General features: G+C 44.2%; 1 protein-coding gene across 7 annotated transcripts in view; it reads left to right on the top strand.

Moving 5' to 3' along the window:
- Positions 1-17,982, top strand: part of MAD2L1BP (MAD2L1 binding protein) — a 36,965-nt gene extending 18,983 nt beyond the window's left edge. For 5 of the 7 annotated variants that reach the window (XM_030220028.1, XM_030220031.1, XM_030220030.1 and 2 more), the window contains one exon: positions 15,763-17,982. In XM_030220028.1, the coding sequence (XP_030075888.1) occupies positions 15,763-16,296 (534 nt within the window). In that variant the 3' untranslated portion in view covers positions 16,297-17,982. The remainder of the gene's footprint in view (positions 1-15,762) is intronic. The other 2 variants (XM_030220032.1, XM_030220034.1) reach the window with 1 other exon arrangement.
- The last annotated feature ends 9,055 nt before the right edge of the window (positions 17,983-27,037 follow it).

Below are 27,037 nucleotides of genomic sequence, written 5' to 3'. Positions count from 1 at the left end.
CTCCCCCAGGGTCTCGTACCCAATGACGGGGCCTTGGTCCACACCCCAGTGCAGATTGGAGGACGGCTGTCCTCGTTTCTGGGCGAGTGGACCGCAATAACTTCAGACGCTTGGGTGCTGGAAGTCATCAGAGACGGCTACAAGCTAGAGTTCTGCCGACCCTTAAGAGACTGGTTTGTACTCTCTCCCTGCAAGTCTCCGGTCAAAGCTGTGGCAGTGCAGCAGACCTTGGACAACCTGATCCGCCTGGGTGCGGTCGTTCCGGTGCCAGAAATTCAGATTGGCAAGGGACGTTACTCCATTTACTTTGTGGTACCAAAGAAAGGAGGTTCTGTCCGGCCTATCCTCGACCTCAAAGGGGTCAATCGGGCCTTGAAAGTGCGGCACTTTCGCATGGAGACTCTCCACTCTGTTATAGCGGCAGTGAAGGCAGGAGAGTTCTTGGCTTCCTTGGACATCAAGCAAGCGTACCTGCATATTCCCATCTGGCCTCCTCATCAACGCTTTCTGCGTTTTGCAGTCCTGGGACGACACTTCCAGTTCAGAGCCATCCCTTTCGGGTTGGCTACTGCTCCGCGGACCTTTTCCAAAGTAATGGTGGTCATAGCGGCCTTCCTGCGAAAGGAAGGAGTACAAGTCCATCCTTATCTGGACGACTGGTTGATCCGAGCCCCCTCTTATGCAGAGTGCGGCAAAGCTGTGGACCGGGTAGTTGCTCTTTTGAGCTCCCTGGGATGGATCATCAACTGGGAGAAGAGCCAGCTGCGCCCGACTCAGTCCCTGGAGTATCTGGGAGTTCGATTCGACACCCAAGTGGGCAGAGTGTTCCTGCCAGACAATCGGATTGTCAAACTTCAGGCTCAGGTGGACCAGTTCCTAGTAGCCTCTCCTCTTCGGGCTTGGGACTATGTGCAGCTGTTGGGCTCTATGACGGCCACGATGGAAGTAGTGCCCTGGGCCAGGGCTCATATGAGACCACTACAACACTCTCTGCTGCAGCGCTGGACTCCGATGTCGGAGGATTATGCTGTGCGCCTTCCCTTAGACTCAGCAGTGCGCAAGGCACTGAGCTGGTGGATGCAGACAGACAAGTTGTCTGCGGGAATGCCTCTGGTGACCCCGGAGTGGATTGTTGTCACGACGGACGCCTCTTTGTCGGGCTGGGGAGCTCACTGCTTGGGAAGGACAGCGCAGGGGCTCTGGTCTCCTGCAGAGGCAAAGTGGTCTATCAACCTCCTGGAACTCGGAGCCATTCGGTTGGCGCTTTTGGAGTTCATCCCGGTACTGGCGTTGAAGCCAGTACGGGTCCTGTCGGACAATGCCACGGCTGTGGCCTATGTCAACCGCCAGGGAGGTACCAAGAGCGCTCCTCTAGCCAAGGAGGCTATGAATCTATGCCAGTGGGCGGAAGCGAACCTGGAACAGCTGTCAGCGGCCCACATTGCCGGAGTCATGAATGTCGAGGCGGACTTTCTCAGTCGCCATACCTTGGAGCCCGGAGAGTGGCAGCTATCTGCTCAGGCGTTCTTGGACATCACGAAGCGCTGGGGCCAGCCGAGCCTAGATCTAATGGCGTCATCGGCCAATTGCCAAGTGCCGCGCTTTTTCAGCAGAGGACGGGACCCTCGATCCCTGGGAGTAGATGCTCTTCTCCAACAGTGGCCGACAAAAGAGCTTCTCTGTGTTCCCGCCCTGGCCCATGCTGGGCAGGGTGCTAGACCGGGTGGCAAAGCATCCAGGCCGGATAATCCTGGTGGGTCCGGATTGGCCCAGACGTCCCTGGTATGCGGACTTGATCAGGCTCTCAGTCGACGATCCTCTGCGGTTGCCAGTGGAGCAGGGCCTGTTACATCAGGGTCCCGTGGTGATGGAGGATCCCTCCCCCTTTGGTCTTACGGCCTGGCTATTGAGCGGCAGCGTCTGAGAAAGAAGGGCTTCTCAGACATGGTCATCGCCACTATGCTGAGAGCGAGGAAGCGCTCTACTTCTACTGCTTACGCCAGAGTTTGGCGTATCTTTGCAGCGTGGTGTGAAGCAGGCTCACTTTCTCCCTTCACTGCTCCAATTTCTTCAGTGTTGGCGTTCCTGCAAGAAGGTCTGGAGAAAGGCCTGTCGCTCAGTTCCCTTAAAGTCCAGGTAGCGGCCCTGGCTTGCTTCAGGGGCCGCCTGAAGGGTGCTTCCCTGGCTTCGCAGCCAGATGTGGTGCGTTTTCTCAAGGGAGTTAATCACCTGCGCCCTCCTCTGCACTCAGTGGTGCCTGCGTGGAATCTCAATCTGGTGCTAAGAGCATTACAGAAGCCGCCTTTTGAACCCTTGTCGAGGGCATCTCTGAAAGACCTGACGTTGAAAGCAGTCTTTTTGGTGGCTATCACTTCAGCCAGAAGAGTTTCCGAGCTCCAGGCGCTCTCATGTCGAGAGCTTTTTCTGCAGTTCACTGAGGCAGGAGTGACTATTCGCACAGTGCCTTCCTTCCTGCCTAAGATTGTTTCTCGCTTCCATGTGAATCAGCAGCTCTGTCTCCCTTCCTTTCGTAGGGAGGACTACCCAGAGGAATACTCTGCTCTTAAATATCTGGATGTGAGACGAGTCATCATCAGATACTTGGAAGTGACCAATGATTTCCGGAAATCGGATCATCTGTTTGTCCTGTTTGCAGGTCCTCGTAAGGGTCTGCAGGCTGCTAAGCCTACAGTGGCAAGATGGGTCAAGGAAGCCATTGCAGTGGCTTATGTGGCCGCAGGGAAGGTGCCGCCTATCCAGCTGAAGGCTCACTCCACTAGAGCTCAGGCGGCCTCGATGGCAGAGGCCGGGTCCGTCTCCTTGGAAGAGATATGCAAGGCGGCAACTTGGGCATCGGCCCATACATTCTCCAAGCATTACCGCTTGACTGTGGCGGCACGGGCGGAGGCCCGGTTTGGAGCTTCAGTGTTGAGGTCAGGGATTTCAATGTCCCGCCCTGGGTGAGTACTGCTTCGGTACATCCCACCAGTCTATGGATTGATCAGCTTGATGATATGGAAGGTAAAATTATGTATCATACCTGATAATTTTCTTTCCATTAATCATAGCTGATCAATCCATAGCCCCTCCCAGATATCTGTACTGTTTATATTCTGGTTGAATTTTAGGTTCAAGTTTAGTCTTCAGTTACTTCAGGAGGACTTCGTGTTCAAGTTTTTTCACTTGGATTCTTCAAGAGTTGAGACGAGTTTGTGTTACAGTGAGCTGCTGCATTCCTCTCCCCTCCGTTTTACGGGGCTGGATTGAGACTTAAATTCTGCCGGCACTCCCTCCCGCTTCGTGCGGCTGTAGGGCAGCTTTGTACCCCTCCCGCTTCGGCGGTGTTAGGGTCAGTCAGCTCCTCCCGCGGTTGCGGTTGCAGGATAAGCCAGATCCCCCCGCATCGGCGGGTGTGGTGTCCCTCCCCCGCTCCGCGGGGATGAGCTGGACGGATTCCCCTCCCCCGTTTCGGCGGTGGTGAGCTGGGCAGAGTGTCCCTTTCTGGGTGTAATTCTCTAAGTGCTGAGTCCTGCGGATGGAGCTTTGATATCGACATACTGAGGAGTTTCCGGCAGCACATGACCACATATAGGGAGGCAAAAGTTTGCTCTCTATCTCCACCTGCTGGTAGATGGACACAACCCACCAGTCTATGGATTGATCAGCTATGATTAATGGAAAGAAAATTATCAGGTATGATTATACATAATTTTACCTTTGGAGTCATGTCTCACTCCCTTTTCAGCTTCTCAGGGAGATAGAGGGAGGGTTGGTTGCCCACAGCATGTCCTTGGATGTTACATGACTGCCAGTGATTTTCCACAAGCAGAAAGTTGAATTTGCTGACACACTGATGTACAGACTCCATCTTGATGTATTAGGACGGTACAGACTAAGACCAGTAAGGTGAGATCAGGGAAATACCCCTACAGTTATCCTCTCCTACCAGCTGATGGAGGTAGAGAAAACTGATTTCTTCTTGTGAACTCACTGGTATAACCTGCTGGTGCTCAGTGGAAAGGTCCAGTTTGTTTCTCTACCTCTAGCAGATGGTTGGTCATTCAGGCCACGGCTGCTCCCAGGTTTCCTGATCTTAGACTGGACCTAGTAGAGCATGGCTCCACTGCTCACAGTAGCAAACTTAACACAAATATTTGAGAGGAATTCAGTTTTCCGAGGCAAACCCGCTTCCTGGAGTTCGATAGAAGAGAACAAGGCCTATGGTCTCCAACAACACAGGATCACTTGATTTACAGGCAATCTGGAGATCAGAAGAGTTCATTTGGGACAATAGTTCTATTTTGAAGAAGGCCTTATAAATGATGTTGATTCCACTCTTCGTTTAGCTCTAGTTTGATGGGGGACATAAAGCATTGAATAAAGGATCCTCTGTTGAACAAAACCATGTTTCAGGGACTAGCAACAACCCAAATTGTTTCTCCACCAACCAATATCATCAGTTTTATTGACCACTGACCTAACATTTACATACCCAATTGGAATACTGAGGTAGGAAGTGGAGACCCAACTAACTGAAGGTAAAGTGACTATGGTGTCTGGAGAAGAAGGATTCTTGCCTCGCATGAGCATAAGAGAAGCTTGACTGGAACAAGGTTGTGTGTGCAGGGACTGAGCGATTAATCCTATGGCAGATTATAGTAGGGATCCAACATGGAACCTCCAGCGCAGCAATGTAAGGGCAGAGCAACAGTGCACAAATCAATAAGCAGCAGAGCCAAGGAACAAAGTTCACTTGATGCAGCATGGTCAAAAGTCACGCTTGCAGTTTGTTCAGGGTAAATGAAGGACAGTGGAGCTGCCTTACTCTGAGGAGCCATTCCCGCCACTACCCAAAGTTTTGCACAAAAGGACGTGCCCTTTGGCACGCCCCTTTGGAGCAAGGTCACATGAAGTTAGCTGCTAAAAAGTCTTTCTTTGCACATATTAACTGACTCTGTTGATTTCTGGGAACTGCAGTCGCTATGTGGCTTGGCAGGTGTGGTATACAGTCGTCTCCCAGGATCCCATTTCCAGCATTTGTTAAGAGCTACCACAGTCCAAGGAGAGCCGCTTCCCTATGCATCATAGCATAACTTAACAAAAGTACAACTGTATTTTGGTGTGCGATGGTCCACAACTGCTGTGTGGCTCTTATTAAAAAAAAAAAAAAAAAAAAGTGTGCAGCCATGCAGCTTAGAGGGAACAGTGCCAACAAGTCCAGGCCTTTTGTTGTTGGATAAGAGTGGCTAAGGAAATAGAATGCCAAAAGTATAGCGTTAGCAGGAGTGTTTTAAGGCTTGGGGGGGGGGGGGGGTAAAGAGGAGAAAAGAGAAAGTTGAAAGATAAATGAAAAAGGTGGGAGGAAAAATATTAATTTTATACAATTTATATTCATGACAACTTTACAGACAAAGCAACTTTATTGTATTGTACAACATTTTTCTTAATAAAAATAGTGTAGAAACTAAATTTGGGGCTTGACATAAATTAATGGGATCTGTGAAAGACTTATGGGTGCTTCAGGCAGTTAAGCTCCAGTTGGATATTTTATTTAGCAATGAGTTTGACTTTCACATTTTTCATTTCAAAATATTACATTATGAAAAACATAAAATAGGTAGACTTTTGGTGCACCACTTAAATATTTTCCTATTAGTCAGATTTACAGATTAAAAACAAAAAGGGTACTTGTCTGGACAAGCTTGACCCTGAGAAGAGAGCGATTTTTATAAAATATTTTTATGACTGTACCAGTAAGATTCGAGTGTAACTCGGCAGGAGGTGAAAGCATATCTTAAGAGTTACCACTCTTAACAAATGCAGTACTCCAAGTTAGAAATGGCATAGAGATCTCCTGAGGTTAAGGCCATCAAGAGGGCACTGCCAACTGGGAAAGGCCCCAGATTAAACAGGTTTACTGGGGAGTTCTTTTAACAAGTTTGCCCAGGAGCTAGCCCCTTGATGGCAATTCTGAGTTCAGCCCAAAAGAGGGATGTTTGCCAGATACAATGATGGAAACCTTGATAGTAGTTATTCCAAAATTAGGAAAGGATAGAATAGAATGGCAGTCATACTGCTCAATCTCTGTATTGAATGTGGAGGTGATAATATTGGCCAAGGTGCTTGCTGTAAGATTTATTAACCCTTTAGTGTCCAATGTTCCAGTAATAAGCCATATGGGAACAGATTGATGGGAACATTGGACACTAAGTAAGAAGGCCTTCTGAGATCTAGACCCAAGTAGGCTTTGCTTGCTGCAGGAAACTTCCTAGCTTGTTGGTAGTAGACATGGAAAAGTTCAAGGCTTAAAGATACAGGACATTTTTGAAGAGTTTCTCCAGCATTGAACTTATTTATTTATTTTAGATTTTGCTCACATCTTTTTCAGTAGTAGCTCAAGGTGAGTTACATTCAGGTACGCTAGATATTTCTCTGTCCCAGGAGGGCTCACAATCTAATTTTGTACCTGAGGCAATGGAGGGTTAAGTGACTTGCCCAAGATCACAAGGAGCAGCCGTGGGATTTGAACTGGCCACCTCTGGATTGCAAGACTGGTGCTCTAACCACTATGCCACTCCTCCACTCCACTTAGGCTTGTTGTTTAAAGGGAAAGCTAAGTGGTTGGGTTTTTTGTTGTTTTTGCATTTTTGTCCCATTCAGGCTTTTCTTTATGAAACTATTGATTAAAAGTGACACGTTTGTTGATCTTTATTGTGTGTCTGTGTTGGGGGGGTTTTCATCCCTTAGAAAATGTTTTAGTTATAACTGGGTAGGAGTTTTCCACCATTTGTTTTTTTTTTTTTTTTTTCAACCAGATGAAAGCCTATAATTGAATCCCTATTGAGGTTTGTTAAAAAGTCCAAGACTTTCCTTCTGATGTTTGAGGCTTCGTTTATTTAAATTATATATGCAGATTTCCACCAAGTGTCTACTTTAACATTCTGTGAGCAAAGGTACTAATTTTTAAATAGATTTAGTTATCATCACTTTGTTCTCCAATTGTTACCAATTTGCTTTAACAAAAAAATAGTAAAGGGTCATGGATTTGATATATTTATTTATTGCATTTGTATCCCACATTATCTCAACTTTTTTGCGGGCACAATGTGGCTTACAATTCATCGTGGATATGGGAAATAGAAGGGAACATACATTTATTATTAACAGAGTTTTGGGTTAAATTTATTTATTTTTGTTACATTTGTACCCCGCGCTGTCCCACTCATGGCAGGTTCAATGCGGCTTACATGGGGCAATGGAGGGTTAAGTGACTTGCCCAGAGTCACAAGGAGCTGCCTATGCCTGAAGTGGGAATCAAACTCAGTTCCTCAGTTCCCCAGAACCAAAGTCCACCACCCTAACCACTAGGCCACTCCTCAACTCTAGTATTAAAGCAAAAGATAGTATAAAACATTTCTGGATAAGTCAAAGATTATACAGTTACATGTGTTGATCTTTGTTGTATATCTTGTCGAAGAGAGAGGTTTTCAATAGTTTGCGGAAATTTGTCAGTTCATAGACAGTTCTCAAGTTGCGTGGCAACGCGTTCCAGAGCTGCGTGCTCATATAGGAAAAGGTAGATGCGTGCATTCATTTGTATTTCAGGCCTTTGCAATTTGGTGGATGAAGGTTGAGGAAAGTGCGAGAAGATTTTTTTTGCGTTCCTGGGTGGAAGTTATATTAGGTCTGACATGTAGGCTGGGGCGTCACCATGGATGATTTTATGGACTAAAGTACAGAGTTTAAACGTGATGCGTTCTTTGAGTGGGAGCCAGTGTAGTTTTTCTCATAGGGGTTTTGCACTTTCGTATTTTGATTTGCTGAATATTATTCTGGCTGCCGTGTTTTGAGCTGTCTGGAGTTTTTTGAGTATTTGCTCTTTACAGCCGGCGTAGAGTGAATTACAGTAGTCCAAGTGGCTGAGTACCAATGATTGTACCAGGTTGCGGAAGATGTTCCTTGGAAAAAATGGTCTAACTTTTTTTTAGTTTCCACATTGAATGGAACATCTTTTTAGTTATGTTGTTCGCATGATTCTCAAGCGTTAGGTGTCGGTCAGTGGTAACTCCAAGAAATTTTAGGGTATCCGAAACTGGTAGACTTAGTTTGGGTGTGTTGATGGTGGTAAATTTATTCTTATTGTATTGCGAGGTGAGTATTAGGCATTGGGTTTTTTCTGCATTTAGTTTCAGCTGGAATGCATCTTCCCAGGAATTTGGTTGATTTCATTAGAGATTTCCCTTAGTTCTTGTTTGAATGGGATAAAGATCGTTACATCATCAGCGTATATGTAAGGGTTTAGATTCTGATTCGGTAGTAGTTTGGCCAATGGTGTCATCATTAGGTTGAATATGGTCGGTGAGAGGGGGGATCCCTGTGGGACTCCGCATTCAGGTGTCCATGTAGCTGATGTAGTCAAATTTGATGTCACTTGATATGAGCGTGTAGTTAGGAACCCCCTAAACCAGTTGAGAAGGTTGCCTCCGATTCCAAAGTATTCGAGGATGTGTAGTAAAATTCCATGGTCAACCATGTCAAATGCGCTTGACATGTCGAATTGTAGCAGTAGTATGTTGTTGCCGTTTGCTATCAGTTGTTTGAATCTGTTCATGAGCGTAACTAGTACGGTTTCTGTACTGTGATTAGAGTGGAATCCTTACTGGGAATCGTGTAGTATTGAGAATTTGTTTAGATACTCTGTGAGTTGTTTGGTCACCATTCCTTCTGTTATTTTGGTGATCAAGGGAATGGATGCTACTGGTCTGTAATTCGATAGTTCATTAGCATTTTTCTTTGCATCCTTGGGTATGGGGGTGAGTAAAATGTTACCCTTTTCCCTAGGGAAGAGTCCATTTTGTAGCATGAAGTTCACGTGGTTTGTTAGGTCTGTTATAAATTGTTTAGGGGCCGACTTCATGAGGTTGTTTGGGCATATATCTAGTTTGCAGTGAGATTTGGTGAATCTTTTAAGTGTTTGTGAGATAAGATCTTCTGGTAGTATTGTAAATTCAGTCCAGATCCTGTCTGCTGGGTAGACTCCAGGGTCCAGGTCTAGGCACTCCAGGAGTGTAGTGTATTCAGTTGGACTGACAGGTATTTTGAGTCGCAGTTGTATGATTTTCTCCTTGAAGTATTTCGCCAAATCGTCGGCTCCTGGTGTGTCTGTGCTGATACCTGGTGTATCTATGCTGATAATTACAGATACCATCTATCTGTAATTATTATTATTTGTTACATTTGTATCCCACATTTTCCCACCTTTTGCAGGCTCACTGCAGCTTATATATAACCGTTAACGGCATTAGCCAATTATGGTCTGAACAAATACATGGTATGAATGAATACAAAGTGATATTGTGGTAGAATGAGGTACATGTATGGTAGGTACAGTTGGGGGGAACTTAGAGAGGGAAAGGGGGAAGAAGAGTCACGTAATGTCTGTTATGGTCTTTGGTTGCATTGTATCACAGGTGACCAGGTATTTTTATGCTGGGTTGGTGGGGTATGCTCTTCTGAACAGGTCTGTCTTTAGTGCTTTCTGAAAATTTAGGTGGTCGAGTGTAGTTTTTACTGCTTTTGGCAATGCGTTCCATAGTTGTGCGCTTAGGTAGGAAAAGCTGGCTGCATAGGTGGATTTGTATTTGAGTCTTTGCTGCTTGGGTAGTGGAGGTTTAGGTATGATCGTGCAGATTTTGTGGTGTTTCTGGTTGGCAGGTCGATGAGGACTGTCATGTATCCCAGTGCCTTGCCGTAAATAATTTTATGAACAGTTGTGCAGATTTTGAAAGTGATACATTCTTTGGTTGGTAGCCAGTGCAATTTTTCTATAAGTGGTTTGACGCTGTCAAAACATGTTTTTCCAAATATAAGCCTGGCTGCTATGTTTTGGGCGGTCTGAAGTTTCTTTATGATTTGATCCTTGCATCCCGCATAGATTCCATTACAGTAATCTGCGTGGCTTAGTACCATGGACTGTACCAGGTTACGAAATATTTCCTTCGGGAAGAATGATTTTACGCGTGAGTTTCCACATCGAGAAAAACATTTTGAGAAAAACAAAGCAGTTTACATTTATTATGTGCAGGTATTTTCCCTGTCTCTAGCTGTCTCACAATCCAAGGTTTTTGTACCTGTGGCGATGGAGGGTTAAGTGACTGCTCAAAGTCAGGAGGAGCTGCAAAGAATGCCCCAAGCTGTTGTATCTAAATAGGGAGGACAGTACAGTAGGAACAAATGAATAATAGGTTTGCAGTCGGTTTTGATGAAAGGCTCAGGACATTGCATAAAGGTTGTCGTTAGATAATGGGGTCTAAATATATAATGGCAACTCCTCTTACCTTCAGCTTGAATGGCCCATTATGATTCAACACATTGCTCTGCTTGTTTTTCTTTATGGCCCAATACCTTGGAATGATGTACAAGTCTTCATTATAGCTGAACCTTCTTTTCCAATATTTACACAACTTTTAAAGACCTATTTTTTCCAATTAGCCTTTGGACACACTGTCTCGAGTACCTGAGAAAGGTGTCTCCCTGTAATAGTCATGTTCTGTCCTCGCAGAAACTAATAGCACCTATCTCTACCCCATCTCTTACCCATTGAATGTATGTTTGCTTTCCTGTTTTATAATGGTGTTCCTTTTCTTTCTTACTATTTAATTTTGTAAACCGCTTTGGCCAGCTTATATAAGCGAATAAACTATCATGGTTTTTTCCTTCAGTAAAATATATGTGGGACAGCAGCATTATCTTCCTTAGATTCCTTTTCTAAATACTGCTAGTTGGATTTTCAGGTTGTCGTCTTTGGAGAATGAGTTCTTAGGGCAGCCTGGCCTTCTTCCATCCGTGTTAACTAGGTTTTGGTATGGTATGCCCTGCATGTCTTTTCTGGTCTGGCAGGATGAGGAGGAATGTGAAATATAGACACAACTAATTTCCTTTCTTTTGATTGTAAGCTCTTTGAGCAGGGACTGTCTTTCTTCTATGTTTGTGCAGCGCTGCGTATGCCTTGTAGCGCTATAGAAATGCTAAATAGTAGTAGTAGTAATTTCTGCCAGACCAATCCAGGACCCACTGTCAAGGCTGCAAGACAAGTGTCCTGCTAAAATGGCATGGACAAAAAGTCATGACAAATGTCATCATGGCAGAAATTGGCACAGAAGAAATGGCATAGACATATAAAAAGGAGGCAAAATGGCTTGGACAAATAGACATGTACAAAATGTCAGGTAGCAATATTAAAACTAATAATTTATAACTTGACTATATTTTAAAAATGTATTCTCTAGTTTATTATAACATATTAGCATAAGCAGGTAACCCAAAGCATCTTCTAGCACGTGCCGTTGTCCTACCTTATGATGTCATCAGCATTTTTGAAAGACTAACAGGTGAACCTATATATCATAATCAGGAATGTATTTTTGACTATGTGGAAGATAATTTCATCTGCCAAACAAGAAGGGATAGAGGACAACCAGATAAGCAATTGAGATTTGGAATCAATTGACATAGGTACTCAAAACTTGCCTTGAAGCAACAATACCATCATTATTGGGTTTGTCCATCCCACTACAACCAAACTTGCCTGCAAGCTATCGCAGGAACAATACAGTACAGAAGTCCTGGGTCACCAGCTTGAACTTGGGGTTCAGCCAGGAAAGAAGAGGACATGCGTGAGGATCACACCATAATGACTGACTACAGTAATAGAGATCTGATTGCTTATTTGGGAGACATTGGTAGAGTTTGTTGGCTCTGGCAATGTAAGCACAAAATGTTGGCTGAACATTCTGTGCTTACACTAATATTAAAGTAGAATAAACTACAGAATACATTTTTTTAATGTAAATATTTAGTTATTAATTATCAGTTGTTATTTTGAGGCCATTTTGTTACAGAACTCCAGACATGTCAGCAAATTACTACATTACATACATCAAGAGCTTCTATTCCACAACAACCTATTCAGTTCCATGTGGATTACATAATTAAAGAGTATCAATACGCCCTCTTCCCCCCCCCCCCCCCAAAAAAAAAAAAACTGATTCAATGTGATCATTTCACATATTTTATTGGAATAAAACTGTCTTCAGTTTACAGAATATTGGAAGAGTTGTGTATTTTAGTTGGTGAGATTGGCTGCCTGGGAAAAACATGTACAAGTCTCTTTTTAGTATCGCTGCGATCTAGAAGTATTAGAACCTGTTCAGCCGTCAAAGCGCAGCCTGGACAGATACTCCATCTATTTTGTGGTCCTGAAGAAGGGTGGTTCTTTTCACCCCATCCTGGACCTCAAGGGGGTGGATGCTTGTCTGAAAGTCCAGCACTTCCACTTGGAAATGCTTTATTTGGTCTTTGCCTCGGTGCAGCTGGGGGGTGTTCTTGACTTCATGGCCCTCGTGAGTCCTACCTCCACTTCCCCATTGCAGATCATCACAAGAGATATGTACAATTCTGTGTGTTGGGGCACCAGTTTCAATTTTAGGCCTTGCCCTTTTGGCTTGGTTACGGTGCCCCACACGTCTTACAAGGTGCTGGGAGTGTGGCGGCTGTGCTCCTCCAGCATCAGGGTATTAGAGTTCATACCTATCTGACTTGGTTTCTAATTGAATGGGCTGTGTCGCATTTGCTGTGCTGGGAATCGGTAGCCTAGTTTAGTGAGAGGAAAAAAAAAAAGAGGTTAAGGTACAAAGTTGAAAAGTTTCAGTGCTCTACTGCATCTACCTCATTTGGATTAATGAAAAATAACTGCCCCAAAGACGAGAACTGCAATTTGCAATGAGGACAGTCTGTTTAACTAGATTTAAGGAAACCAGACACCTTTCTACCAAACCATTCTTCTATTACTTCGAGTCCTGGTTTGCAACAAGTTGTTTCATATAAAAATTGTAATAACGTGATCTACCATTACTAGAAACTCTTTGCAAGCCACAATACACCAATGATATAGATTCAGGATATTTTTTTTTTTTTTGAATGATTAGATAACAGAGTTCCTATTGGGCCACCCTGGGGATGATGTCACAGGGCGGACCAATGGGAAGTGAGAGGGAAGGGAACCCAGCAGCAGCCACCGGAGGTGAATAACCAAACTCCCCCCCCCCCCCCCCCCGTGTTCCATGATCCCCAACCTCCCTCCCTCCTTCCACTCCCGTCGTCAGAGTTCCACAGGCCGCGACAGCCCCACTGCCGTTCAAGTTCTGCGCCCCCCTCTCCTCCTATTTCCGCCACCCAGCACCTCCCTCTGTCTCTGTGGCCTCCGAGTGCAAGGAGGATGTGTGCGGGTGCCCCAGCCTTTCATACGTGGCAGCTGCTGTTTAAAAGGTTTTACCTCCTGCTCGGCTGGCAACACTGAAGTCCAGCAAGTACAGACACCACTTCAGACAGGCTGTGGTTTCGCTTCTGTTTCTGCAGTTCCTGTGGTCCTGCCCTTCCGCAAACAGGAAATGAGGGTGGGACCAGAGGAACAGCTGAAACAAGCAAAACCACAGTCTATCTGAAGCGGCGTCTGTACTTGCTGGACTTCAGTGTTGCCAGCCGAGCAGGAGGTAAAACTTTTTAAACAGCAGCTGCCACCTACGAAGGGCTGGGGCACCCGCACACGTCCTCCTTGCACTCAGAGGCCACATAGAGGGAGGGAGGCGCTGAGTGGTGGAAATGGGAGGAAGGGGGTCCTGAGATGAGAGGGGGGTGGGGGTCCTCAGATGGGAGAGGGAGGAGGGGTGATGAGGAGGGGATCCTGTAACCTTGCTAGTACCTGTTTCCTTACTGTTGCAAACGGGCCTCTTTTCCTAGTTTATTTAGATTTTGCTCACACCTTTTTTTTTTCAGTAGTAGCTCAAGGTGAGGTACATTCAGGTGCTCTGGATGTTTCTGTGTCCCAGGAGGGCTCACAATCTAAGTTTGTACCTGAGGCAATGGAGGGTTAAGTGATTTGCCCAAGATGAACTCATGGGCGGACGCATTCCAACTAAAGCTAAACGCAGAAAAGACACAGTATCTTATTCTTTCCTCACAATATAACACGAAGAAATCCACCACCATAAACACATCAGATTACACCCTTCATGTCTTGGACAGTCTGAAAATTCTTGGAGTCACAATTGACCGTAATCTTACAATCAAAAGCCATGCGAAAAATACAGCAAAGAAAATGTTCTACTCAATGTGGAAACTAAAAAGAATCAAACCTTTCTTCCCAAGGGGAATATTCCAAAGCCTAGTACATTACTGCAACGCCATTTATGCAGGATGCAAAGAACAAATCATTAAAAAACTTCAAACTTCAAAGGGAGGAGTGGCCTAGTGGTTAGGGTGGTGGACATTGGTCCTGAGGAACTGAGTTCAATTCCCACTTCAGGCACAGGCAGCTCCTTGTGACTCTGGGCAAGTCACTTAACCCTCCATTGCCCCATGTAAGCCACATTGAGCCTGCCATGAGTGGGAAAGCGCGGGGTACAAATGTAACAAAAAAAAAAAAACTGCCCAAAATACAGCAGCCAGACTCGTATTTGGAAAAACGAGATACGAAAGTGCCAAACCCCTAACAGAAAAACTACACTGGCTCCCACTAACAGAACGACTTGCATTCAAAATTGCACTCTGGCCATAAAAACAATGCACGACCTAACAATCTTCCGAAAACTGACCTATTCAAGAAGGCATACCACAACGCTCCATTCTAACCACAGACAAACTAGACATGAACTAGACAAACCATACCCTACACCTGACTGATAACCTAATGACTACTAATGAAAATCACGCAATACGCACTACCACTTTATTTTCATGTCAGAAATGAACTTGCTATAGTTGACTATCTAACTTACGCTATAATTTACTCTATCCGTTGGTTGGGGGAGGATGTTGATAAAAAACAAGTTTGTGATAATTGCGTTATTGTAATGTCATATTCCTTTGCAATAAAAATGATTAAACATAATTTACTCTATCACTCAGGAACCTCTATGCAATACCATACTGTACTATACTTTACCATGTATGCACCTTAATGTAAAATCATTTGTAATTCTGTACCCGGAAATGGCGACGGCATAATGTAAGCCACATTGAGCCTGCAAATTGGTGGGAAAATGTGGGATACAAATGCTATAAATAAATAAATAAAATATAAAATAAAAAATAATAATAAAATATATCACAAGGATCAGCACTGGGATTTGAACCAGCCAGCTCTGGATTGCCACAGTTCTTGGTCTTTTGTAAGATTGATCCCTTCTATGATGCTTTAGCCTGAACAGGGTGTGTGTCTCCCCCCCCCCCCCCCCCCCCCCCCCCAATCTCTGCATGTTAGAGAAAGCTGATTTGTTTGGCTTATCCTCCCCTAAGATGGAAAATTTATTTATTTATTTATTACATTTGTATCCCACATTATCCCACCTTTTTGCAGGCTCAATGTGGCTTACAATTCATTGTGGATACTGGAAATAGAAAAGAATGTACATTTGGTTTTACAGCAATTTTTAGGTAAATGATGGTGAAATACATAGTGCTGGAAATAGAAAAGAGTTATACATTTGGTTTAGCAGAAGTTTTGGGTACATGGTGGTGAGATGCGTGATAGTGTTAAAGCCATAGACGTTAGGTACATGATAGTATGAAAACAAGAGACATTAAAGAACATTCGTGGATATCTTAAAGAATGTAGAGTTACGCGTGTTGTTCTTTATGATATATTTTGTCGAAGAGATAAGTATTCCCCCATTACTAAGCTGCTGCCTTTGTTCACTCTTCCAGCAGGCTGATGAGCTGTTTCAGAAGAGGTGGTGCACAAATCTGGCAGAGAGCAAGAAGTGTCAGCGAATTCTGGCTGAGTTGGAGCAGCTGTTTGGTCACCTGGAAACCCTCTTCTCACTGACCCTGGTCCCACGAGTCTTGCTGCTTCTGGGTGGCAACACTGTGTGCCCCAGGGAGCTTTATGAAGTTAATATGGAGGGCATTAAGGTGGGGAATGGTGAGCAGAGTCTGAAAACATCATTCTGTATGCAGAAAATCTTCCGCACTCTCTTCTTAGCAGATGTCTTTAGTGACCTCCAATCTCCTGCCATCATGGGGGCCATGCTGCTGGTGCAGGGTCATAGAGACTGTGGTATTGACTGGTTCCGCCCCAAGCTTGCCTACAAGGAGCCTAGCTGTAGTCGGAGGCTGGCTATCAATCTGTCTTGCTGTGACATGACCCTGGCCCCTGCTCTACATGAAGCAGCTGCCTCTACTTTTCAGGATTATATCTGGTTCCAAGCTCCAGTTACGCTTAAGGGATTTCATGAGTAGGGGGGGGGGGGGGGAAGAGAGGAGGTTGGCAATTTTATTTTGTTGCTAGAAATGTTTTATTGGATGAAATCTGTAACAACATTTGAACTGTAAGATAGTTATAATAATTTAGTATGCATTACTGCAGGATTTGGTGTGTTTAGCTCCTTAAGTTTTATGTGTGTATGTAATGCTTTAATTTTGATCTCTGCCTGCTTCTGTGGTGAATATAGCAGCATCTGGTTATAATATTTTTAATCTGTATTTCTTGTCATATACATAAGAGTGACAATACCATCATGTGTATAGGTTACTGGTCTGTTCTTGATTTATACAGAGATGTACCAGTGGTCAGTGTCCCTTACAGGTCAGAAGCCTTTTGACACACTTCCACTATGCAGCAATGATTGTGTTTTTGTGAAGCACATGTCTAATAATAAGCAAACAATTATGTACCTCTTGAGGCTACATGATGGGAGGTTCTGTAGAACTAAAATAGACAAAATGTAGGTATACCATTTTTAAATGCTTGAGTAATGTCTTCCTTCTCTATGCAATGATAATATTAATAGATAAGTACATTTCATGCACAACACCTCTACCATTTGGTCTGTCTGGGGCTGGACAGTGACCTTATGAAAGCAAGTGCTGTAAGAGGGCGGGTATTAGAAGAGGTCTAGCTCTTAGCCCAATTAGCCTTCTGTTTTGCTCCTTGTGTATATTTTAGAATTAAATATGGCAAAGATGTGCTGCAGAACGTTGGTTGGTGATAGTCCTGGTAGTTTTCAGTTTTATCTCATAAAACAATGTAAGGCCTTGCATCAGATTGGCTTAGAGGGGCTCTAAGTGACAGGCCTTCTCTGCTTCTGGTGGTTGTCCATAATCTACCTTATTTAAAAGTGTAGACCAAATGTTAACTGTTTTTACTTAATTAGCTTCAGCCACTTTAGAGAATTAATCTTTAGCCCTCTGTGTCCTTTTGTGGGAAAGAAGTTGTTGTCTCTGCTAAGACTAGTCCAGACCAATGAGTTGTCGCCCCCTTCCTACCAGCAGCTGCATGTGACATCACCAATATGGTTTATTTCATTTACGATACTGCCTTTCCTTACAAAAATAACAAGGCATTGTACCAATAACCATATAATAGGACAGGAGACTTGGAGTAGGAAAGGCACATGCAGAAAGCAAGTATCAAAGGTAAGCATACCTCTGCTTATTGTCTCAAACTTATTTTAGGCCAGGGTTCATCAAACCCCAGCTGCCCGCGTGGAATACTAATAGCAGCGGCTTGTTCTTTTTGCTCTGCCTTGCACCATAAAACTTTCAACCTATGCGGGCAGGTACACACAGGCATGCGTCTTATCCCCCTCTCCTGACATGCCATAGAAACAAGCAGAAAGAGAAGAGCAGCTTCATGTTGGTCAGCAGCCTCTTTTTCTGATGCCCGGTGCTGAATGCAAAATTAGAATTGCCTGGCGGAGAGCCTAAGAATAGCCATAGTGGTTCAAACCTATAATTCTAGCTCAGCATCCTGCCATACAGCTGCTTTCCTGTCCTTCTGCTTTGCTCCATGAGGGCCTAATGGAATGGGGACAAAATTTGGCCCTGCCCTGTCTCTGTCCTCACCCCATCGGGTGGGCTCTGTTCACATCGGCAGAAGCCTTGAACAATTATGATTTTATATTTAAATGTTTTTATTAAAGTATAAAAAGAACAATGTGCTGTGCAACTGTTGTGTATAAATTACAAATAGAAAACAACTACCTACCAGCTGTAATAACCCTCCCACCCCCAACTTCCAATCCCAACAATAGCTGATTTTTACTACCCCAAGGAATCCTAATCCACCTTGTTAAATTGTCCAGGGGTACAAAATACATCCTGTTCTTTATACCCTAGAGCAGTGAGGGCGAACCTATGGCATGCGCGCCGTTGCCTCAGCCAGAGTCGCCTCCCAGGTCCCCCCTCTCCCTCCCTCCCTTCCTTCGAGTTCCAGGCCCCCTTCCATCCGAATTTTAAAAGTCATCTCTTGATTTACCTCGTTGGGGACAGATTACGGCGGCTGGCAGCAGCGCTAAAATGCGTGCAGGCTCGGCCCTTCTCTCTCTCTGAGCTCTGGTCCCGCCCTCATTTCCTGTTTCCGCAAGGGTGGGACCAAAGCTCAGAGAGAGAGAAGGGCCGAGCCTGCACGCATTTTAGCGCTGCTGTTGCTGCCGTAACCCGTCCCCGACGAGGTAAGTCAAGCGATGACTTTTAAAATTGGGAGGGAGGGGGGAGGGCCCTGGAACTCAGAGGGGGGGGGGGGGGAATGGCACTTTGCAATAAATAATTAGATTTTGGGTTGCTGTTTGGGCACTCGGTCTCTGAAAGGTTCACCATCACTGCCCTAGAGGGGTGAAATATGCTCGATGAAGCATATGGGTTTTTTTTTTTTTTTAAATCTGTGGATGAATAAGAAGTTACCAACAATCTCAGGATTCAGTCTAGCTCTCCTGTCTTCCACAGCCCTTCAAGCAATAGAAGATATCTTCTTAGAAGATGCACAGGATCCCCTATTTAAATTTTGCTAGCTGTGGCCAGCAAGTTTGCTTGTTTTTCCAAAATATAAAAATATTGTTTTTATCAATCAAACATAAATAACAGTCCAGTTCATTAACAGATTTCAAAGTAGAAAGTGACATGGGGCCAAAGTTTGTCCCTGTCTTCATGGGCTCTGTCCCTGTGTCATTCTCTTGGGTGCTAGGTTTCTGTGGACAAATGGAGCTGCCTGCTTGGGTGGGGGTGAGAGTTTGGTGGCTGTGATGCTGCAGGGGAGGGGGATGGTTTGAGAGCTGGGTGTCTGTGTTGCTGCAGGGGTGAGGGATACTTGGGGTCGTGTGTGCTGGTGGCGGAAAGACAGTGTTGGCTGTATAACATGGGAGGGAGCAAGAGGTGATGTCTGTGTGCTTTGGGGGAATGAGAAAGCATTGGGTTTATGTCATGAGAGTGGGATGGGGAGGTAGCTGTTGTATCTATGTGTTACAGGAGGGGGAGAGTGCTGGGTGTACGGGTGCAGGATGAGAGTGGAGGAGAGTGCTAGAAAGGAGGTATGGAGAAAGTTATAGGGGGTGACCAGTCGGAGACAACTATGAAGGTGAGTGTTGCCTTGGTTCTGTTGACTTAAATTTTTACAGAATGTTTCTTTGGTGGGTGGGGTGAAGAGAGATATAGAGAGGCTACTGCTGTCCGTGAGCAGTAGCTTTTGACTGGGTTTGCTGGGAATGGGTGGACTAAGGGTTAAAATTGCAGCAGGTGGCGGTGGTGTTGAAAAGCTATGGCTACAGCTGCTGGGAGTGGGTGCATTACACCACCCAATCAACCTTAGCAGCTGTTGCTTTTTTCCCATAGTGCTCCTGCAACCACACCCTAAAGTTTCTCCATTGCCAAATCTGCTCTAGGTAGGTGGGTAGACGATGGGGACAGCAGTAGTCAGTAGCCTCTTATCCACTCTGTTCCTGCCAATAAAATAAGTAACTTGTTGTGCATCTCCTTGAGCATGTGTGATGATTTTTCAATGTGCATAAATAAAAATTCCAATTGTTTCAAGTATGCCTCTTAGATCCTAAGAAACTTTGTCAAGCCCTGCTTTAGGTCCATGATCCCAGCAGTCACTAGGTCTTCAACTTATCAATGAAGTCCTTGTGGAATAAATGGGGTTTTAGTGCCATTTAAAATTTTTGAAACATCCTCAAAATGCAGGGCTGAAGGTAGAGCATTCTATAGAGCAAAGCCAATGTAATAAAAGGCAGACTTCCCTATGGAGTCTAGTCTAGCTTGATAGATTGCTGAAATTCATATATCCTCAATCACCAATGAGTGTAAAAGTTGTGGAGGGTTGTATGGGATAATCAGACAGGCAAGGGTAAGAAAAGCTACGAGAATTGTATGGGATTTGCGTTACAAGACGTATGAGGAGAGACTTGCTGAACTAAACGTATACTGTGGAGGAAAGGAGAAACTGGTGAAATGATACAGACGTTCAAATATTTGAAAGGTATTAATCCGCAAATGAACCTTTTCTGGAGATGCGAAGGCGGTAGAATGAGAGGACATGAAATGAGATTGAAGGGGGGCAGACTCAATAAAAATGTCAGGAAGTATTTTTTCACAGAGAGAGTAGTGGATGCTTGGAATGCCCTCCCGCGGGAGTGGTGGAAATGAAAACGGTAACGGAATTCAAACATGCGTGGGATAAGCATAAAGGAATCCTGTGCAGAAGGAATGGATCCTCAGGAGCTTAGTCGAGATCGGGTGGCAGAGCCGGTGGTGGGAGGCGGGGCTGGTGGTTGGGAGGCAGGGATAGTGCTGGGCAGACTTATACGGTCTGTGCCAGAGCCGATGGTGGGAGACGGGACTGGTGGTTGGGAGGTGGGGATAGTGCTGGGCAAACTTACACGGTCTGTGCCAGAGCCAGTGGTGGGAGGCAGGGATAGTGCTGGGCAGACATACAGTCTGTGCCGGTGGCGGGAGGCGAGGCTGGTGGTTGGGAGGCGGGGATAGTGCTGGGCAGACTTATACGGTCTGTGCCCTGAAGAGCACAGGTACAAATCAAAGTAGGGTATACACAAAAAGTGTGCAGGTCTTTTTCTGCCGTCATCTACTATGTTACTATGTAACTTGAGTGTAGAGCCTTGTGAGTAAGAGTGAGTATTTTGAAGCAGATATGATATTCAATGGGTATAGGGTTGTCAACTAGATCTGGATTTGCCTGACAGGGTTGATCCAGTCCTGGGCTTACCCTATTGCATGCAGGGACTTGTGGTTCTGATTTACTCATTGGATTCCCCTTGGTGCAGATGCCCTTTGATGTGCCCATACAGGGACAACGTCAGTGTAGAGACAAACTGTGAAAGCAGCAGAGCCTTACTGCAGGCTGAGGTCCATATGGGGCTCAGTGGAGAAGCATGGCAGGTGCAAGCACCCTCAACACTGATGCATTCTGAAAAAAGCCAGCCAGCAGCTCATGGAGCAAGCTGCTTGATTGTGATGTGCTGAGATGCACGCAGCGGCACAAGCTGGAAGTCCTGGCAGCTACATACTTCAGGGAGCGAATGCCTAAGTGCCCCAGAACTCATGGCACAGTGCATCAAGGGAGGTTGCTGCCAATACTTTGCAATGCCAGACATCCACAATTCTCAGTACCAACAAGGACGAGGCCGAAGCCTTGTGTCCCCCCCCCCCTCCCCCGGGCTGATGGCGACATCAGTTGGTCCCAGAAACTTGCATAGTGGCAGATGCTGAAGCAGGTATTGATACAACCACTGACATCGATGCCAACGTCCAGGCCTCGGCATCAAAGAGAGTTCCCTATGAGACACTCTGGTTAACTGGGTTCTGGCTTTGATCTGAAGATACAGAACCCAGTTAGATGGGGTATGTTCAGACACCAAACATGGAAAAAAGTAGCCGTGCTGAAAGCGGTCTGAGACACTGAGAAAGAAAGACTCAATAGTGCCTCAAAAAAGGATGAGGCACCAGAGAAAAAAAACAAGATCTGGGGCTCAGGCCTAAACATGGCCTACAGAGTGCAGTAAATAAAGGTAAAATGGAAAAAAAAATCAAATGGGAGGAAATAAACCAGGACGAGCACAGAACTAAAGAAAAAAAAAAAAAAGGAACTAAAAAGAAACTCATTGAAGAACCAAACCAAAACTATGAGGAGAAAAGGAAAAACCGCAACCTCTCCTCACCACGGAATTAAGGAGACCGTTGGTCTCGTGCGGGAGGGCACTCACGCATGCATGGTGGAGCGTGACTCGTGCTCCAAAGAGTTATGTTTAAAAGCTTGATACAAGCTCCGGACCGGAGAAACGCAGACTGTGTTACCTCATGTGAGAATATTAGCCTGCTTCTTGGAGAATACTCATAATATTGTCCAATGGCTAGAGCTGATCTGACGTGTTAGTTTGGGACACTCGCTTTTCCAGTGTCCAGGCTGATGACACACTCCAGGTGGGGTAGAATCTCTACTGGAGTTTCAGGCTTGGCTTCTCAGTCAACTCATCCCCATCTTCTGCCTCTGAAAGCTGTGCCCTGTAAAGATCTCAGCTGCAGATTTGTTGTTTCCTGGTTTTGACTGCTATCTGATTAGCTTTGATCTTGGGCAACACAGTAACTGCTGTTAGCAGGGTTTCATGAGCAGTTTTGAGTTAATCATTTTGAGCATTATTAAGGGGGTCTGGCATGGGGGTTGTCCACTGATCACTTTGCCTTTGTTTTTAATTTCTCTGTCCCTTAAATTTGAGATAGCTACATTTAGTAGCAAATTTAGGTCCCCATATGAGGGGTCATAACACCAAATTAATGCATCCAATTCTTTTAGCCATTTCCTGGGATCCTTACGGATGTGAGGCAGTTCTTTTGCTGATAGCCCGTACCTTGTGTGCGGACTAGGGATTTGGGCATTAATTAACTACCATTACATCCATGCATCAGGTGCAGGAGGTGCTTTACCTTCCATATTTTTGTCAAGTCATTATATATGCTTAATGATACCCTTTTCAAAACTATACCTATCAGATTTTACATTAGACACGTGTTTTAATTTCTATACATTGTTGCAAATATTCCAATTCCTGTAATGAAACATTTCCTACATCTGGCCATTGGCATAGACTCCTGTGTATAAATATATCATTTATCCATATACTTGCAGGTCCCCATTTCCTAGACATTTTCCCTACAGGGGTCCCCTTCCCATAGGGGCATACATTATCTGGTACCAGGTTCCTTTACTCTATTGGGTACCCATTTTACCAAGCCCAACACACTGCCCTGTGTGGGGTCTTCACAGTATCCTACCTGTGGACCCAGTAGAGTTATACCTTGGGCCTTAACTGTACCTGCAAGTATTTTTAGGCTTTAAGTTTGATTTTAGCCTCTTGTCTGAAGAGCTGGGCACAAAGATATACTGTTTAGGCAAATGCCTCTCTTACCTTATAGAGTACCCATAATTTATCCCCAGCCTTCCAGAGTCTTGGGGCTGTTTGCCCAGGGACGCCAATCTGAAGAAGTAAAATCAATTTGGTAATTTATTAATTAGTAATAATAATCTCACACTAGCTAACTGTTCTAAATCACTCATTAGTCACTTACAACTAGTCCAGAATTCTGCTGATTTTTTGGGGTATCCAGATTTGAGTTGCTTAAACCTTTTTGTTCTAAACTTCATTGGCGGCCTGTTGATGAGAGAACACTGATCAAATTAGGTGTTACTACTTTTAAAATTCTAACTGGTAAAATCCACGCTTATATGCTGAATCTAATATCACTGTTGCAAGAGTCTTCTACTAGATATCATGCTCAAATCTTTTCCAATTGAGATTTCCAATGTATAAGAAACTAAAATCAGTCAACCATCTTTCATTGTTTATTATCAGCTAACTTGTGGAACCAGCTTCCTTTTCCTCTAAGATCTTGTACTCATTATATATTTTTTTTGTTATATTTGTACCCTGTGCTTTTCCCACTCATGGCAGGCTCAATGCGGCTTACATGGGGCAATGGAGGGTTAAGTGACTTGCCCAGAGTCACAAGGAGCTGCTTGTGCCTGAAATGGGACTTGAACTCAGTTCCTCAGGACCAAAGTCCACCACCCTAACCACTAGGCCACTCCCAGGGCCGTGCCAATGCAGTAAGCGGGGTAAGCAAGGCAGGCCTGCCTTTGAGGGGCGCTGCTGCCCTGCAGTCCCTGCCTTCCACTCACTTGCAAAACCTTTTTACCTGAAGTTGCAATCGCCCCTGCCCTCCTTTTCATGGCAAACCGGAAGTGAAAGCAAGGCAGCAGTATTCACTGAGGCAGACAGGCTCTTCAAGTTATTTGAGAGAATGCAACCAAATTGCTATATATGCTGTGGTTTGGGGCTAACTCCTCACTCAGGGTGAGCTTCAGAGCTTGAACAGCATTCAAATTAAAGAGAACCTGAAATTTTAAAACTGCTAAAAATAAGTTTTAAAAGTATTTGTATTAAATCTAATTGCAGAATTCAGGTGCTGAGAGTCTGTACTTGGTTGTCATATGCTCAGATTTGTTTAAATCATATGCAAATTAGTCCGGTTTTGGGAGGTTCTCATTTGCATATTTATGAATAAACAATGATGGAAGTGTTTACAGCCTTAATGTTAGGGCATGGCTCTGATCAAAAGTGTGAAGTTTGGTCCAAAAATGAAGGGTTTATCTAGTGTTTTTCACTAAAAATTCCCATTACAGTGTCTGTATGTTAATCTGCATTCAAATACAGCTCTCTGATTGGATGATCAGCTTCTGTTAGAAATCTGCCTAGGGAACAGAGACAGCAACTGACTGTGGGTTTGGCCAAGAGAGACATGCAGCTGTGAGTTCCTGTGTTGACTGAAATTATAAAAGACTGTCAGATTATGTGGTAAATGAGAAAATATGAATGAAAAGAGGTTGATGGAGATTGAAGTTTGAGGTTTCTCTAGTGAAAAAGGATCTGAATATTTCAGGATTACTTGAAGTTTATGAAGAATAGAAAAGGGTGAATTTCAGTTTAAGAGTGTTTAAATCCTATAAGCTATATAAAGGCTAGGTAGATTTAAGTGACTGTAAGCAAGGAAACCTTAATATTTGATCTGAAATAAATATTTGATCTGAGATAGTTGATCAGAGACAAATGTTTGATCTGAATTATATCCTTTGGTGCAAAGGAGATTAGAAAAAGAATCTTTGGAAACTAAGAGGACTTTGCTCACATTTTGAATTAGCATTCCTATTTTGAGTTGGAAATCTTTGAAGTGTTATGAAAATACATTTTGCTTTAATGAAATTGCTAAACTTTAGAGTCAGAGACTTATCAATGAGGGATACATACAGTGCTATTTTTTCCTGAGGTCCGGCTTACTTGCCTGCTCCCTTCTGTTCCTGCTCTGCTAGACGGGGGGGGGGGGGGGGGGGGGGGGGGGGGGGGGCACCAGAGACCCTAGGCACGGCCCTGGCCACTCCTCCACTTTCAGTTTAGAAAACACCTAAAAGCTTTTCTATATTGTGAAGCTGGTTTAACTACGATTTAGCATGCCATATTAGTTTGTTTGGATTAATTATTTGTAGCTCCTGGATAAATTGGTCTAGCTCTTGTTCATTATACAAAAACTGGTATAATAACAACAAATACAATACAAAGCAAATAAATTCAAAATACCAGAATGAGAGAAACTTTTAATTAGTCAATTAATTAATTAGAATGTGGCACCACAAATGAGAAGACAATCTGATAAATCAAACTTCTGACTTGGTACAGGTTAGACTTCCCATTATATACCTTTACAGTGACATCTGATCAGTTAGGTCCTGCCCTCTGTCCCTCTTGGTACTTTCCTCTGGCTGGGGACCCCAGGGTCTTTAGTTCAATCATATAGGGAAGTAAAACCTTGAACTTCCCATATCTTATGTTTGTGAGACAAGGGCTTTGTCAACTGTATGCAGTTCTAATGGTCTTTTCTGCTTAGCTTTCTGGTTTCCTGTCCTGACTCCTGACATACTTGCCTTAATGGCTTTTTACATAACATACACAGTAACATAGTAAATGACGGCAGATAAAGACCCGTATGGCCCATCCAGTCTGCCTAACAAGATAAACTTATCTTACATGGTATGTGATACTTTATATGTATACCTGAGTTTGATTTGTCCTTGCCTTTCTCAGGGCACAGACCGTAGAAGTCTGCTGAGCACTGTACAGTTAACTAAAACAAATGTAAGTTTTCAACTAAAATGTATATTTATGTAAGCCTAAAAGTATATTTGTGTGTCCCTACTTGCTTTACTTATAATGCATTTAGGGGCCCTTTTACTAAAGGGTTGGCGTGTGCCAACCCAGAACTATCACCAGCCAAACGCAGGTTCAGGTGGTAGTTCCTTTAGATTGTAAGCTCTTCTGAGCAGGGAACGTCCTTAGTTGTTAATTTGTACAGCGCTGCGTAACCCTAGTAGCGCTCTAGAAATGTTAAGTAGTAGTAGTAGTTCCACCCCCAGCATGTGCCATTTCTGATGCTAGCGGATATATTTACAAAATATTTCTGCAGAAGGTTACCTGGCGGTAATTGGCCAGGTTAGCACAGGAGCCCATACCACCACCTCAATGGGTGGTGGTAAGAGTTCCCCCCGAAATGGCCATAAGGCCATTTCTTTTTTTAGCCTTTTTACCCACTGCAATTAAAAGGGCCCTGGCGTGCGGCAAAAACAGCCACTGCTGCTAGCTTAGTAAAAGGGCCCCTTAATTTTCTTAGAATACTGCTTGTTAATTAATTAGCCTTATCCTACTATTAGTTCCTTATATATTTTATATTCTTTTGTTAGCTCCTTTATATCTGTGTTTTTAGTTCTGTTAATTCTGTTTCGTCATCAGTTAGTGCACAGCAGTGGTGTAGCTAGGGTAGTTGACACCCGGGGCTGGTCATTTTTTAACACCCCCCCCCCCCCCTCCAAAATCCAGTACTAGGCATGCCGAGAATACAAAACACTCAGGACCTATAGAGCAATTCTACCATACCATAAGCAGTCATATCTGTGAGTCACACAAGGAAAAGGAAAGCATCTTAAACACTACAGTGAGCACTAGAACATCAATTCACCTATTGTAAAATGAAACCAGACAGAATAGTACAGATTGTCGATCCTGCACAGTCAATGCCAACTGAAAGCCATGTCTTTTTCACAAACACAGATACACCCTAATCCACTATAGAATAAGTAATCATAAACTTT

The sequence above is a fragment of the Microcaecilia unicolor genome, chromosome 11 (assembly GCF_901765095.1).
Source record: "Microcaecilia unicolor chromosome 11, aMicUni1.1, whole genome shotgun sequence".
Taxonomy (NCBI): Eukaryota; Metazoa; Chordata; class Amphibia; order Gymnophiona; family Siphonopidae; genus Microcaecilia; species Microcaecilia unicolor.
The sequence above is the reverse complement of the archived record's forward strand: the minus strand, read 5'-3'. Positions and strand labels throughout refer to the sequence as shown.